This window comes from Coturnix japonica, chromosome 5 (genome assembly GCF_054131305.1).
Source record: "Coturnix japonica strain WE chromosome 5, WE-NBRP24, whole genome shotgun sequence".
Classification (NCBI taxonomy): domain Eukaryota; kingdom Metazoa; phylum Chordata; class Aves; order Galliformes; family Phasianidae; genus Coturnix; species Coturnix japonica.
Window position 1 is genome coordinate 37,602,129 of NC_140667.1, and position 15,351 is coordinate 37,617,479.

Sequence of the window (15,351 nt, forward strand, 5' to 3'; positions counted from 1 at the left end):
CGTTCCTCCTCCCTCATCCCGTATCGCGCCGCCGCTTATCGCCGCCCGCAGCCGCCTCCGCCCTTATCGCTGGCTGACAGCGGCGACACGCCCGCCGACCGCCGTGCCGGACGGCACCCAGGCTATCCCCGCTATCCCCGCCGTTCCGGTGGGCCGAGAGACCCCCGCGACCCCTGCGCCGGCTTCATCCGCCGGGCCCGGGGTGGAGCTGGGCGGAGCGGGGCCGGGCTCGGCCCAGCCCGTGGCGGCGGCTTTGTTACCCGCATGCGGCAGCGGCCGGGAGTTGGCCGTCTCCGCCCGCCCCGCGGAGCGCTCGGGAGGCGGCGCGGCGGGGGCTCCCCGGCTGCGGGCCCGCCCCGCTCGGCGCCCCCCCTTCTCCGCCGCGGGCCGTTGTGCTGTCGGCGCCTCCCCGGCCCGATGCGAGCGGGCGGGTGGCACCGGGCGCCGCTCGGCCGGGCTCTCCGTCGCCTTTCAGCCCGGAGCCCCCTGTTCTGATCCTCCCGCCGGCGAGGCCGCACCGCGGGAGGTGACGCCCCGAGCCCCCGCCCGGGCCATGCGGAACGCGGCTCCCGGCGGCCCGGCGAGGGGCGGCGGGCGCTGATCGCGGGCGGCGGCGATGCCGTTGCCGGGGGGCGGCGGGGCCGGGGCCGCCTCCAGGATCCCCGAGTCCGGAGAAGCGGCGGCGCGGGAGGAGGAGCAGGAGGAGGAAGGCGAGGAGGACCTGCGTGACGGCGGCGTGCCGTTCTTCGTCAACCGCGGAGGGCTGCCGGTGGACGAGCCCACCTGGGAGCGGATGTGGCGGCATGTGGCCAGGATTCATCCCGACGGGGAGCGGGTGGCGGAGCGCATCCGCGGCGCCGCCGATCTGCCCAAGGTGAGGGGCCGCGGTGGGGCCGGGCCGTAGGGGCGCGCAAAGGGAAGAGGCCACGAGCGAGAACGGCTGCGCTGGCCCGGCCCTGCGGCTCGGGAACGGACCCTTTGGCGAGGCCTGAGGGGCTGTGGCCGTTCACGCTGCCGGTCGCTGATGAATCGCCCTCCGTACGAGGGGCCGTGCTGGAAAGAAAACGGCCTTCGTGTGCGTGTTGTAAGGGAGAGAGATGGGCCACCTTTATAAAGTGGGAGAAGGGATGGACGATGGAAAGATAAAGAGCTGGACTGGGGAGTCCCTGCGCTTGAGGGATGGGACCGAGGGAGGTGAGGCTTTGCATCAGGGGGTAGATTCGGGCACAGTTTGTATAAAAACTCTTACGTCTACCTGATAAAAAACTGACCCTTGATGCCCAAGAATTGTTAGAGGAGCTAGTGAACATACCCAGAGCTTTTTGTGGGTGTAGGGTCAGATGTCATTTCCGAGCATATTCCTGACCTAGCTGCAGAGAACTCAATAAAAAGAGGAAGCGATGGGCATTTTGTGTAGCTTTGGGCCCTACCAAATCGTTTACCCATCAGTTCAGGTGGCTGTTGCTATCTGCTTGCACCTCAGATGAAGAATAATTCCCCTTTTCCATTGGCATCTTGTGAACAAAAGGCGCTGTGAATACTTGGTGTGTCGCTCCTTATGCCAGCGAGGGGAGTGTTCCCATCCTGCTAACACAGGAAACTGAAATACAGAAAGACTGGGCATTTTCTGCTTGCGTTTTCTTAGCAAATACTTCATTCCTTGTGAAGGAAACTTGAAGGATGCAAAGCTGCACTGTTACATGGTGTGCATACAGGCAACCTGTTCCGCTGTCCACAGGGAGCTCTGGAGATGTGTGTGGCCAAAGCTCCTTTTTGCAGTGAGGAGTCACGCAGCAGGAACCAGACCAACTCCTAAATCCTGATTGTAGGCCCTGTTCTAACCCCGCTAGACTTTTCCTTTCCCTTTCACATTTCTCTGGACTTTGTCCTGAGCAAAAGCTGAAAATGTGTTTCTGATCGGTCGGAGCACACAGTGCTTACTTTCCTAACCAGAAGGGATGATATGGTGAGGGAAATGGAAGAAAGAGCTCACAAACAGGAGTGCGGTGCAGGAAGGGAGGGGAATACTGTGCTCAGTCTTTGCTTTGGGTCATGATGTGAAGCACTTCTGCTTTTGTTCCCACTTAGCAGTCGTTTTCAGTTTCAGTGCCAGAGGGTCACAGTCAGGGGACACAGCAGGATGTGCTCCTCTAGAATAACTGATGGAATTGGTCTATCCGTGATTTGTTGTTGCTTGTTGTTGTCTGCTAGCACTCCTGGGAACCAGAGCTGTAAACTGTTCAGCGCTGTACAATTTGAAATGCTATGCCGGAGCTCACCAGGGCCTACGGAGAAGATGCAGGGATGCGGGAAGCAGCTGGGATGAATGGGCTCTGCTTCCCAGCTCTTCCTCCCTCCCCTCTGGGGGTGTGTTTTTATCTTTGAGGTTTGCTTGAGATGCATCTCTGTGACATTAAGTTTCTTTGATGACTGATGCAACAGATGAGAATTAGGGCAATGAGCAGGGCAAGCTCCTCTGAAAGGCCAGATACTCTCCATAGGCTGGAAGGCAATTGCCCTTGCCTCCTTTAGAAAGGCTGGATTTTAAATGCAGTAGTTATGAGGGCAAAGATGGGATGTATTGCACTGATGAGTTTATATGGATAGAGAGGAAGAAAATCCAATTTCTGTAGTCAGGCTAATGACTGGGATTGATATTGCTCCCATGTGGCTTACAAAAGGGAAATTAGGGAGGAGCTCAGATAAATAAAAGCACTGTAAGAAAAGCTGTTGCTAAACTAGGCTGGCCAGAAACGTACCCCTGTGACATAGGGCTGGAGCTTTTTGCCTCTCTCTCTCCTCCTTGTCTCATGCACATAATAGCCCACTTAGTATATAAGAATTTGGATCTTCTTTCTGAAGTCAGGCCCAGTCCAATGCATATAAACCAGCCTGTCAGCGTGCAGGAATCCAGGGGTGGGGTGATGCAGCCCCTCAGCACAAGTGATGAGGGACCAAGGATGTGTTCAGTCTGCTAAGCCTGGCAGAGGTATGTGCTCTTGGAAATCTGGGCTCTCTTCCTAGCTCTCTCTCCAGCTTTCAGTGCAACTAAAGGGAGAGCAAAATAGGTCTGATTTTCTCTTGTTTCTCTTGCAAATTAATTCTTCTCTGCATTCCGGAGGACTATTAAGACTGCCTTATATTTATAAACCTTCTGAGATACAGAAAATACAGTGGATAGTTCTAGGTAAGAACAAAGTCTTAGAGTCTTCCATCCTGACAGAGTGGAATTGAGGGATGTGGGGACCTTTCTCCTCTCTTGCCCCAATAAAATGCTGTAGATGCATAAGAAACTGTAGCCCAGTCTGGGCTGGAGGCCCAGATCTGAGAGAAAGTGAGCACACTGTACTTTCATCAGTTTAATTACTTGAGGTGCATGCAGCTCTCTGTGTTAACTAGTCCCCTGCTGAACTGGTTGTCATCACACTGTGTTAGAGTCCTCTGAGGAAAGGAGAATCCTTAATCTGTGCTATCAACATGAATGTAATCGGTGTGCCTCCATTCCAAAAGCATGAAAGTCCCCAAGCTGAAGAAATGAAACAAAGTGAAATAGTGATACTGACCTGCTTGTTACCTCTCTGGCTGTTTCTGCCTGGAAATAATATCCTATGACTCAGTTGTCAGCTCCCAGCATCCGAACTGACTCAGCTTGCATGGTTCCAGAGATGGCTCCATCCCTGTGCTACTCTCTGGAGCCTTCCCTGCTCCTGCTGTGGCTAAACAAACCCAGTTAAACATCTGCTCCTGCTGTGTGTTTCCTGCAAGTGCCTTCACTTGCTCCAGACAAGGTACAGAAAAAAAGCATTGGAAATGGTGAAGTGGAACCTCCAAGGGATGCTAGGAAAATGTGTACCAGTGGCCAAATGGTGCTATTTTCTTACCTCAGGAAGAAAAGAAAGATCAAGATGTGTAGAGACTGGGTTTAGCTCAGTGTCTGCTTGCTGATGGTGGTTGTAGATAGATTGAATAACCATACAGTTTACCATACGGTTTCAAGAGGCAAGGACAGTCCCTGGCTGCTCTACCATATTGGTACAAGCAGCCTGTGGCCATGTGGCAAACCATGTCAGGGAATGATCTGACTGAGAACTAGCCATGCTCACTGGCTCAGCTTTCAGCTGGTGCAGGTGCCTGGCCTGTTTCACTGGTCACTTCTGGCAGCCCAAGGCAGAAGAAGGAGGCATGGAAATGAGTGACTGCAGATACACATGCAGAGGGAGATGAATGGCTCAGCAGTGCTGCTGGCTACAAACCTACTGCCAACAGAGGCATTTGGTGTGCGGTAGAGTGGAAGGCCCCAAGGGAAGATCTGTTTCTGACTCATGCTTTCTTAGGTGGGGGATAGCCCGTGTCTGGGGGAATTCTGAGCAGGAACTGAAATGGTAAAAACTGAACCGCTGTGAAAAGCCATAGTCTGGTATCAGATGGGTGTGTGAAAGGCATGAGCTGTCCTTCAGAGGGAAGATGCTGAATTGTCTCTGTGAGCCTGTCAGTCACACCAAATTTGTGTCTTCTCCATTATATTTGTTGAATGGATGTGTTGTCAGGGCTGTCTGCCATCCTGGCTTGCCTGTCCACTGTAGCTGAGCAGACAGGACCTCTTCCCTTCCTTAAACAGATTTTCTCAGCTGCTGACAAAGCTGCAGTTATCCCCTGTGGAGCAAATGGAGGGGAAAATTGGACTGGACCCATAAGGCTGAGGCCTTAGAATGGGACAGCAGTCTGAATGGTGAACTTTCGGAAGTCATTCTCTGACTCTGTAACTCAAAACAACAAACACAGGAGGTGGGGAGTCATTATGCTGTCCAGCCCGTGTCCTAGCCAGTGCCAGCTCCCCCGAGATTCCAGGAGGCAGCAGGGACTTGTAAGCCCTTGCTCCAGTGGCTCTGGGGGAATTTATTCTCAATTTTTGCCCTTTTTTTTTTTTGTTTGTTTGTTTGTTTTGTGCCTTCCAGTTTGCCTACTCAAACGGGCCCAGGCTGCGCTGTGTGATAGCATTCTTGTCTCACATTTTGCCTTGCCAGTTAATTTTATCTAATTCTTTGCCTATTACACTCCCCAAGAGCAGGACCCTTTGGTGCATTTTCTCTTGCAGTTCCATGGTGTTGTTTCTTTGAATTTGTTACCAGTTGAATCTGTTACCAGTATGGGAACAGAGGAATGTACCTGGCATGGTCACTTCAGGCAGCAAAAAGGGGCTTGTTTTAGAGGAACATGCTTCATGTAGCTATGTACAACTGAGTTCAGAAGAAGCTGAAGAGGTTTACAAGTGGTGATTTATGTTCTGTGCTCTGTTTCAGATTCCCATACCAAGTGTGCCTGCGTTCCAGCCATCCACCCCCATCCCTGAGCGCCTGGAAGCCGTACAGCGCTACATCAGGGAGCTTCAGTATCCTTTACTGTTACCTTGGTCACTGATGTGATTACCCAGGAAGAGGAAGCAAGGTTTTCTTTCCCCGCAAAAGAGAAAAGAGCTCCTTCTGATTTAGCTGGAGAACTGAAGCTTGTTTCCTGAAAACAGGAAACTGGGCTTTGGATGATGGTTTGTTTTGCTACTTTGTTTCTTTTCTGTCCAGGTTACCATCTGCTCTGGTTCCTCCGTGGCAGGTTGTCTGAGGCCCTTCCTCACCACCCATTCCAACCAGCCAACTGGCTTTATTGTGACATTTCTTTTAAAATGTATATATATAAGACCTTGAGAGCAGGGTTTTAGACAGACTACATTGTGTTGCCTTACATAGGCATAGATGGGCTGTGGTGGACAGTCATCCTGCTTTGAGCACTCACTGCTGTAGCTGTCATAAAGGATAGTCAGCCACCCTGGGCTTGTGCATCTGTGGTATCCGGCCTCTTTCTGTTTAGAGCTTCTCCATCTTTCCTATGCTGGATAGCAGGTATGTGCAAGCTCAGTGGTGAGACACAGAGACAGTTCTGACTTCAGCCTTTGCAAAAGGCCCTCACCCATCAAGGAATCTTTGTCTCAGACTGGGTCTCTGTCAGACTGAAAGTAAAGTACCAGTGACATTTGAAGACTCTGTGCAGATTGGAGCAGACGTATCTATCAAACTTTTTCTGCCCTTATGACTGAAAAAATGAGCAGAGTTTGGTCTGTCAGCACAGACCTTTGGGAAGTGGAAACCTCTATGTGGTGAGAAGAACTGATAAGAAGGACAGTGAGACAAAGGAGGAAGTGAGAAAAATGTGCATTAGAGAGATAGGATTTTTCTTGCTTTGGTGCTGTATTTGTGAGATCCTGAATTTGCCCTGGGAACAGCACCATGAAAGTTCTTTGGACAGGTTTTCTTCAGAAGTCTACTTTCCAGACTGCCAAGCCCTTAACCTCTTGCTTCTAGGTACAATCACACTGGGACACAATTCTTTGAGATTAAGAAGAGCAGACCTCTGACTGGGTAAGTACTGGCAGCCTCTACCACACTTAATCCTTGCTTTAAAACACTGGGGCCTTGCTATACCCACTGTTTGCTCACTAAGCCCCTGGCCTATGTTTAGAAGGCAATCACCATTTTCAGTACTGAAGCTCCATCCTTCTTTAGTTGACCTTATTGTGTATTGCCTGGGGTACAGCTGAGCAGAGCTGTGTGTAGCCTTTCTCAAGGACAAGGGTAAGTTTTGTTGTCACGAATCAGGAGATCAAGTAAAATGACAGAATTATATTTCAGATATGTGCAGATTCTTCCTGTTTCTAATTGCAGTATAACTACATGAACTTGTGATGGATTCTGAAGCTAGGTCCTGCCCTAAACAATCCTTCTAAAAGTCAAGTGTCTTTATAGAGCTAACTTTATAGTACCTGTGAGTGCTTTATCAGTATGTAGGCCTGCTAAATTTTAGGTGTGTCATACTCTGAAGGAGGAGAATTCTCTCAGCTGCAAACCTTGGAGAAGAATTGTGCCTGATAAGCTTCTGTAGATGAGCACCTGATGTTCATTGGTGCTCTTGGCCAGTATATTCTCTTAGCTTCTTATTATGTCTGGTCCACGGGCTTATGGAACTTGGGTGTCTTGTATTGTAGTCAGTGCAATGTCTCCTCCATAGTATCTACTGAATGCAGAACAATATTGTTTCATGCTATAGAAGAGGCCCTTGCTGTCCTTGAACCTTATGAGGCAAACACTGCTGGCCCCTGAGATTTCTGCTTCTGTTCGTGTCAGTGTCCATTCAGAACTCACTGAGCCAACTGCTGTGGTCTCCCTGGGAACAAGACATTGGCCTGCAGCATTATTACAACTCACTATAGGAGCTCCTTGTAAGCAGTGACAATATGTGGTAGAGTGCAGGTTTGGATTTAATATCTTCCTAAAACACTATTCCCTATCCTTGATACGCCTTTCTCTCTCCTGGAAACCCGTGTTGCATATATGCTCCAAAAGGGCTGGACTTGCCATACTTGCATAGTGCAAGCCCTCTAACTCTCCTCATCTTTCCCTTGTCCTGCTCCACAGGCTGATGGATCTGGCCAAAGAAATGACCAAAGAGGCCCTGCCAATCAAATGCCTGGAAGCTGTGATCCTGGGAATGTATCCTTTCCTCCCAGGAATGTGCATGCCTGACCATCCTTGAGTTTTGCCCTCTGATGCTTTGAGACTGCTAATAATGTTGTTACCAAGCCCCACATCCCTGTTTTTCCTCTCCATTTCTCCCCAAAATTCCTACCAATAAAATCCAAACCTAAGCAATTTTTTGAAATAGTAGAACTAGTTCTTCAGAGATGGGGTGCTGCTATGGACTACTTTGGAAGCAAGGAAAAGAGAAAGGATCTAAGGAACATATAAGGGTGGCAAAAACATTACCTAGAGTTAGGTGAGGAGGTCCTTTGTGGATAACATTGTTCCCTTACTGTAGTGTTGCCTGCATGTGTTCTACACTAAGATAAATTAGGGATCCTCCCCAATACCTAATTATGGTGTATGTCACTTTAGTATGATATCTAGCACTGGTTGTCAAGTTAGGCAATGCCTTTAATTCTAGGCTTGTCCCTTCTTCAAGAGCTTGCTTTTCCCAGCTATCTCCCAGGCGCAGTCTGTGTGTAGTCTACATCTATAGACTGGACTACAGATCATTGGTGCAAACTGACAAATTGTGTGAGTACTGAAGGATCCTCAGTTTCTATGTGAAATAATAGTGAAACAGATTAAAACAAGCTAATTGCATATTAGAATGCAAAAAGCTAATAAACAGCATTGCAGCTTGAAACTATGCAATACAGTACACTAAATGTATTGGTGATGCAACTTCTGCATCATAAAATTGCCTGGAAATGAGCTCTCCTTTGTTGACTGCCTTGGTGAAAAGGCTGAGTCTGGTTTCCTCATCAGTAGGGCAACTTGCAGTGAGCTGACCTGTTGATCTGAAGAACAAACCCCATCAGTGTGATACCTGAATGACCAAGGGTTGGGAGGGTGTGAAGCAAGAATCTTGCCAAGCATCACTGGTTGTTTCCTGAACAGTGGCTGCTGTTAGTTACCTCACCAACAACATGACTACGCTGGACCGTTTCCCCATCAGCTTCAAAACCCACTTCTCAGGGAACTACTTCCGACACATCGTGCTGGGGGTGAACTTTGGAGGCCGCTATGGGGCACTGGGCATCAGCCGACGTGAAGAGCTCATGTACAAAGCACCCGTCTTCCGCACACTGAGTGAACTCATTTTTGACTTTGAGGAGGCGTATCGCCGCTGCTGGCACACGCTCAAAAAGGTGAAGCTGGGGCACTGTGTGTCCCATGACCCACACAGTGTGGAGCAGATTGAGTGGAAGCATTCCATCCTGGATCTAGACAAGCTAAGCCGGGAAGACTTCCGCAAAGAGCTTGAGAGACACGCCCGTGACATGAGGCTCAAGGTGAGCAGATAGGATGGAGTAGTAGTAGTTTGCAGCATCCACTGTCTTGCCTGGCCTATGGCATGTCGGGGGAATAAAGTGAAATGGTGATGGAGCGGAGTGTGAATTGGTAGCTCCTCTGCTTTGTGCTTAGGGTGGTCCCATAATGGGCATGCAGGAAGTACTGCGGTTGTGATTACTTTGGACTGTATACAATTCCTTGGGTCATAGCAGTGATTGTAGTTTGCTTTCTGGCTTATGTATTCTTGGTTCACTGTCTTGCTGTTTTTGTCTCTTACTCCCATTTAATTAGTAGTTCTTCAGCTTTGTGTTTTCTGGTTATTACTAGTATTGTTTAGTATTGTTTTCTGCTCATGTTATGCACTTTTTTTGTTTGTTTTGGCAGATCGGCAAAGGGACAGGGCCACCGTCTCCCACCAAGGACAGAAAGAAAGATGTTTCCTCCCCACAAAGAGGTCAGGCCAGTCCTCATCGCCGCAACAGCCGTGGGGACCGACGGTGAGTGAGGCTGCTGGCCAGAAGGCCTATCTTAGTGCATCTCTGGTCTGTTTGTTTGACAGACTCTTCCTTGCTTTATTTTTATGGTTTTTTTTTTGTTGTTGTTGTTTTGTTGTTTTGTTTTTTTGTTTTTTTTTATAATTCAGATTTGTCACTGGGGCGTTGGTTTTTGTTTGGTTGCTTTTGTTTTTGACATTTAAGTGGGGAGGAGGGAGGCTGCTTAAATAGCCAGTGATCCTGGTGCCTGGTATTTGCTTAGGAGTCTCAGTTTTGGTATCTCACAAACCTATGCCCAAAGGGATTCCATTCACTGGTCAGTGGGACTGTTTTCATCAAAGTCACCTGGGGTACCAGTGTGGACTTCCTTTTCTTCCTAACTTGTGTTTTCTTTCTGTGGAGGCTGCCAGAAGAGCTGGTGACGGTTACAAAAAAATTCTGCCTTCAGCCTCTTAGGTTAACTGTGAAGCTTTCCTGTACGCTTCTCCTGTGCTAGCATCTGTATGTGCAGGCTCTCCTGACTGGAAAAACCATTCCTGAATAGTTCTTACCCTTTCTGCTCACAGGCCATCTGGTGAGAAGAAGCCTGCTGATTCCAAAGCCATGCCAGATCTCAATGGGTACCAAATCCGGGTGTGAAGAGGCTCCACAGACTTCTTGCTGGCCACAGCTGGGACCTGGATCCACCTGCTGCAATTCTAATAAAGGGAACGGGGAGCGGGACTGGAACTGAGTGCTTTGTCTTACCAGGTACTTTCCAGTGGACCAGTCCCAGTACTGGATCCCATGGGTCCCAAAGGGTTCACCTGCCTGTTTCTGGAAGAGGTGTTCATCTTAATTCACTGAAATAAGTATTTTTTTAAAAAGAAATAAAAAGATCAGTACACCCATGGGAGTGTGCTGCAGAGACAGTAGGAAGTGAGTGGGATTGGTGGACTTGTTATGAATTTTTTGAGTTGACAGCACATAAGATTAAGCATCTCGTCAGCAGTACTTCCCTATCTGCACAGAAGTCTTGAGCCCATGCAAGGCAGGGGGAGGAGTGATGCTGGAATAGGATGACCCCCATATCTTGTGCAAAAACTCCTGCTTTTGTCATTCTGAAAACAATGCTCTTGTAAGAGGGCAGAATTTTCTCGGCCCAATTTATTATTGATCATTTGAGGTCCTCATCTTCATCTGGGGAAATTGTATCTTATGTGTTTAGTCCTATTTCAATACATTTCATTGACTCCGAGGAACTAGACAGTCAGATAATAATCTTCAGTCATTGTGATGCTGAGGAGCTGTGCAGCCTGGCCTTTTTTGTGGTGAAGTGGGTTGAGATATGCCCATGCCATTGCCCTGTGAAAGCAGGCACAGACACATCCGTCATCCCAAGAGGGGAGGCTGGGACTGGCTGGCAGCCTGAACTTTTAAGTCATTTCTTCATCAGTCTTCTATTAACTTGTAGCGACTGCTAAACTGAAAGCTTATGGAAGGCATTTCAGTCACTGAAGTGTAAGTTTTAAGAGTAAATACCTAAAGAATAATTTATTGATCCAAACAGGATTTACAAGTGTTTTTCTCTTCCACATAGATCACGCTTCTCCTTCACCCACACTAGTGCTAGTTACAGGCACCTGCTGGGGGAAGCCCTGCTCAGTGAGGTTGTAGCTGCTTTCCTACCAGTTCAGCATCAGGCTTCCTGGAAGTTGTTCCCCATCCCAGTGCCAGAGCTGTGCTTGTGTTCTGGCTCTTTGGAGAGCTGAAGTATTTAACAGCACCACTTAAGCGAGCCTTCCCCAAAGGGTCAGGTTGGATCTCTGCCTGGTTATAGCTTTGACTGGAGTGTTTTACCGCTGATTAAGTTGTGTTACACTTGTCAGAAATCTGGAGTGTTGTCAGGTCTCTCTTTGAGGTCTAAGACATGGAAACTGGAGTTGGCATAAATCAGAACAGTGTGGCCTTGAAGTGATCTGGTACACTGATCTGGGGGTGCAGAATTTGTGCCTGAGAATTACAGTGTACTGGAAAGAAACTGAGACCCATCTTACAACAAAACTGACAAGGAGCTAAGATTTCTGAAGTACTAAGTATGTAAGTTTCTTAGAACTGGGCTTATACTTTCCTGCGGACTCATGAGAAACATGATAGAGCTCAGCTCCATAAGGGTTTTTTTGTTGCAGGATAGTTGTGCCATACTCATAAGTAGTGCTATTTTGGTGGCAGAGAATGGGCTCTTATCCCCAAACAAATCAGATCTTCTGCCAAGTTAAAGCAGTGTTAATCCTCAAAGCACCACCCACAAGCGATTTAACTCAGGCCTTACAGGTTCCTAATTGTACATCCTTAACTGTGATGTAACTTGCCAAGTGCTATATCCATACCATGCAGTTTGTCCCTCTGAGCTCTCTTAGTTGTCTGTACTTTTCTGCTCTGCTGCATCACTGGGAGGACTGTACACAGGGTGGTGGCATAACCTGCTTCTGACTCAAGATAAGGTTATTGCAGAAGAGGATATTTGTTTTCATGCTGCAGTACAACACCTGTCCCCTCCCTTGCATTCCAGCTGTATGCAACAAGAAAATTAGATGTCAGTAGCAAGCCAAGCAGCCAGTTGAATCCATCCTCTGTTCAATGCTGTGGCCGTAAATTACCACATTTAGTGTCTGAGTACTAACAATCACATTAGCTTGTAAAGGTACTGTGGCTAACTGTAAATAACATGGATCATTTGGAAGCCAAAAACTGCCTTTCCCACTGTTTGCTATGCAACAGGCTGAAAGTTCAGGTGCCACTGTGAATTATATAATAAACACGAGCAGCAGTCAGCAAAGGAGACTGAATGTCAGGTTTTATTATAGCAGAAGTAATCCAGGAAAAAAAAAGTCACATGAAACTAGGATGCATCCACAGCATGACTCTGGTTGGCAAGTTAGTTTACTCAGAGTAACTGGAAAGCTCGAGAATAATGAGGAGCTTCATAAAGAGCAAATTTAATAGCTGGACAGACCTGAGCTTTTTTAGCTGGAGAGAAGGGGAAGTGCATTGGGTGGGAGAAAACTTCAGAAAAGATGTGGTAAGTGAAGGGGTCAGCTGCATGCTAATGATGTTTTCTTAAGAGGCGGCAAAAGGGATGCTAAGCAGTGTTAGATCATCAGGGCAGAATGGCTAAAAACAAAACACTTTGTTTGACCCATTAATTAAGCACTTTCCTGCAGGATGTAACTGAAGCCAACAGTTTGGAAAACCAAGGAAGTGGATGTTTAAAGAATGAATGACAGGTGGAGTTCAAGGTCTCTTAATCCTCATCCTTGAGAGCACTCACCAGCTGTAGCCAGATACAATATCCTCTTTTGAGATTTAGTTGCACAATTATGTACATTAGGAGTCATTTAATTCTTCTTATGTATCTAGTATCCACGACTCCTTGAGATGGACACAGGAACAGACACTAGGGTTACTATTTCAAGCCACCCTCTGTTTCTCTGGGTGGAAGAAGTCCTGTCTTTTGCTCTGCATCTCCAGTTCAACAGAGAGCAGGATGAAAGGGACAATGACCAATTTTCCCTTCTTGCTCTTGTTCCCTGCAGTCTCTACTACAGGATGAATCACATCAATACATAGCTTAGCTTCCTTGCTAGCAAACAAGACACCTGTCCCCTGTGACACAGAGGATTAGTGCAATCCAGATTAATGCCCTAAAGAAACGTGAGGGCACAATGAAAAATGAACCCTGCTTCTGCACTTCAGTTCCCTCATTCAGCTACTCTGGCTTCTGGTCTATCTGCCTTTATCTGTTAAAATAAAAAGGCCAGAGGTGAGTTTTTCTCACACTTCTGCAGCCTTTACAACTGCAGAAAAAGAATGAAAATGAGGATGTAGGGTGTAACTTGTTCTTCTGAGTGCCTGCTGAATAAAAAACATGGCTCTTGAGGAGTCCTTTTAATTACTTAACGTTAAATACAAACCTGATTACTCATTTAGCTCTGGGGTATAAATTTTCACTATTCAGTAGGTCCCCTCTGATGTCTGTTCTGCATACAAGCCCTCCTGAATCCTGTGGAATTGCCCCCAATACACTGAGATTGAATAGATACAGCTTATGTTGTATGTGAAATCCAGGACAGCTTTGAAAGATGCGACTGGAACAACTGCTGACCTACTACTAGGAAAACTATCTTAAATAAGGAGATATTTGTATTTTTAAGTAGAGAAGTCCCTTTGACAGCTGGCCAATTGCAATTTTTTCCCCATGGATAAAAGTATCAGTGAGCAAAACCAAGAACTTTCTGCCATGGTGTCACTCAGATATCATCATCATATACCGAGAAGTGGGATCAAGTCTCCATCAGTCTGTGACACACTGGCCTTTGTTTTTTTGCTGTTGTTGTTTATTGTTGGTTTGGGTTTGTTTTTTGTTTGTTTTTTTTTAAAACTTTTTAAAATGTGATAAGCCAAACAAGTCTTTAGAAACTTAAGATATGTTAGCAAGTGTTTTAGCTGGGAGTGGAGTGCTTTTGTTCAGTTGACTATGACTATTTTACCTGTGTGCCACTGTATGGGTCAGTACAAAGTATGCTTGGATGCTACCAGAATAAATGACTCCAGAACTGTGGTTGGAACATAGTTTGTGATCATACAGTAGAGGTGTTGCTGTTATCAATTGTTTAACGTGGGGGGTTTTTTAATTATTTTTTAAGTATTTCAGGTGGAAGCCTTAATCAGGTGCCTACTCCTAAGGTGGGCTCACGTGATATTGTATAGACTGAAACATAGCTGTCCTTAAAACTGCAGTTTAAGAAGAAACCATAACAAACTGAAGAATCCTACTGTTGCCAGAAGGCAAGTCTGGATCAGATGCTCTTTACCCTGCTCAAGTGGTTCTGAAGAATTCCTTCAGGAGGCTGCTTGCTTTAACCACTTGCTTCTTCTAAGTCAAGTATTTGAAGTGGGGTCCTGGTAATCAGGCACTAAATATAAGCGGGATGGGCCTGTGTTCCACATGTACTGTGCAAGTCTGGCTGAAATGATACCGTGTATTCCAACTGTCTTGCACTGTTGTCCTATTAACGTTAAGATCTTTATTATGGAGTTAATAACTGAACCTATGGAAGCAAGCTGTATCCTGGCTTGGCTTTTGCTCTGCCAGAGCGAGGTGTCGATGGTTCCTCTACTAGCTAAGCTGAACTCCTAAGGGAATTGAATATTTTGTGTCTGTTTTCCAAGCAGGTGTTTACTTTGTATCACAAGCAGTCTCCTTCAGTGGTGCCCTGGCCCTGTCTGCTCAAAAACAATTCAATTAGGACAAGAAGGCTACTGAGTCCCCCATGACCTCTGCAGAGCAGAGTCTCCCTCCAGGTCAGGGTTGAGATGGTGCTAGCGGGGCCACAGTGGTCCCCCTCCATGCACGTCACTCACATCATTATTCTACTCTAGTTCTGATAGGGTGCTCCAAAACCATTTCCATCTCTATCAGTGGTACAGCTCAGAACTAATTAAAAAAAAACTGAAGGTTTCTTTCTTTAAGAATCATATCATGTGTGTCTTTCTGTAATTAATTGGTGTAGTTCTGTGTCTTTATGTAGCCAGCACAGAACTCTTATTTAGAGTTAGTTCTTACTGCACTTCCCATAGCCTTCATGTTGATACTTCTTCCTGCTTCCTTTGACACTTAGACAATAAAACTGCCTCTGTACTGCTCTCAGTTTGTGCAGAGATAACAAGATGTCTGTGCTGTCTTTTTTTCTGATTTAAACTGCCCCTTTGTCAGTTAGTTGAGAACATCACACAACCCTGAGTGATGGTATCAGACAAATTAAATACAGATGTCCCACATTTTTGCAACATCATGGAAAAAAGACAAAGAGGGACCTTCATCCTTCATCAAGCATCTGAAGGGTAAGTATGTTTGTACATAAAGGCAGCTACCAGACAGTAAGAAGTTTTTCTGTGGCTGTGTGGCAAAGGCTAAAATTTGTATTTTCTTCCTCAGCTGCCATCTGCAAGGG

At 46.9% G+C, this 15,351-nt stretch overlaps 1 protein-coding gene across 4 annotated transcripts; it reads left to right on the forward strand.

The window, feature by feature from the left end:
- Window positions 1–33: 33 nt before the first annotated feature.
- On the forward strand, window positions 34–15,068 carry VASH1 (vasohibin 1). Of its 4 annotated transcripts, XM_015865115.2 has the most exons (7): window positions 34–874; window positions 5,301–5,389; window positions 6,354–6,410; window positions 7,464–7,538; window positions 8,482–8,863; window positions 9,249–9,361; window positions 9,925–15,068. In XM_015865115.2, the coding sequence occupies exons 1-7, from the start codon at window positions 617–619 to the stop codon at window positions 9,995–9,997; spliced, it is 1,047 nt and encodes a 348-aa protein (XP_015720601.1). In that variant the 5' UTR covers window positions 34–616; the 3' UTR covers window positions 9,998–15,068. The 4 variants fall into 4 exon arrangements, with proteins under 4 accessions (XP_015720601.1, XP_085405365.1, XP_085405364.1 ...); XM_085549239.1 differs by lacking the exons at window positions 34–874; window positions 5,301–5,389 and adding an exon at window positions 5,427–5,542; XM_085549238.1 differs by lacking the exons at window positions 34–874; window positions 5,301–5,389 and adding an exon at window positions 5,560–5,894.
- Window positions 15,069–15,351: the final 283 nt, after the last annotated feature.

Coding starts and splice junctions, on each gene's coding strand:
- VASH1 (XM_015865115.2), top strand. CDS start 617: ATGCCGTTGCCGGGGGGCGGCGGGGCCGGGGCCGCCTCCAGGATCCCC. Junction 8,864..9,248: donor CCCGTGACATGAGGCTCAAG/GTGAGCAGATAG, acceptor TTGTTTTGGCAG/ATCGGCAAAGGGACAGGGCC. Junction 9,362..9,924: donor AACAGCCGTGGGGACCGACG/GTGAGTGAGGCT, acceptor TTCTGCTCACAG/GCCATCTGGTGAGAAGAAGC.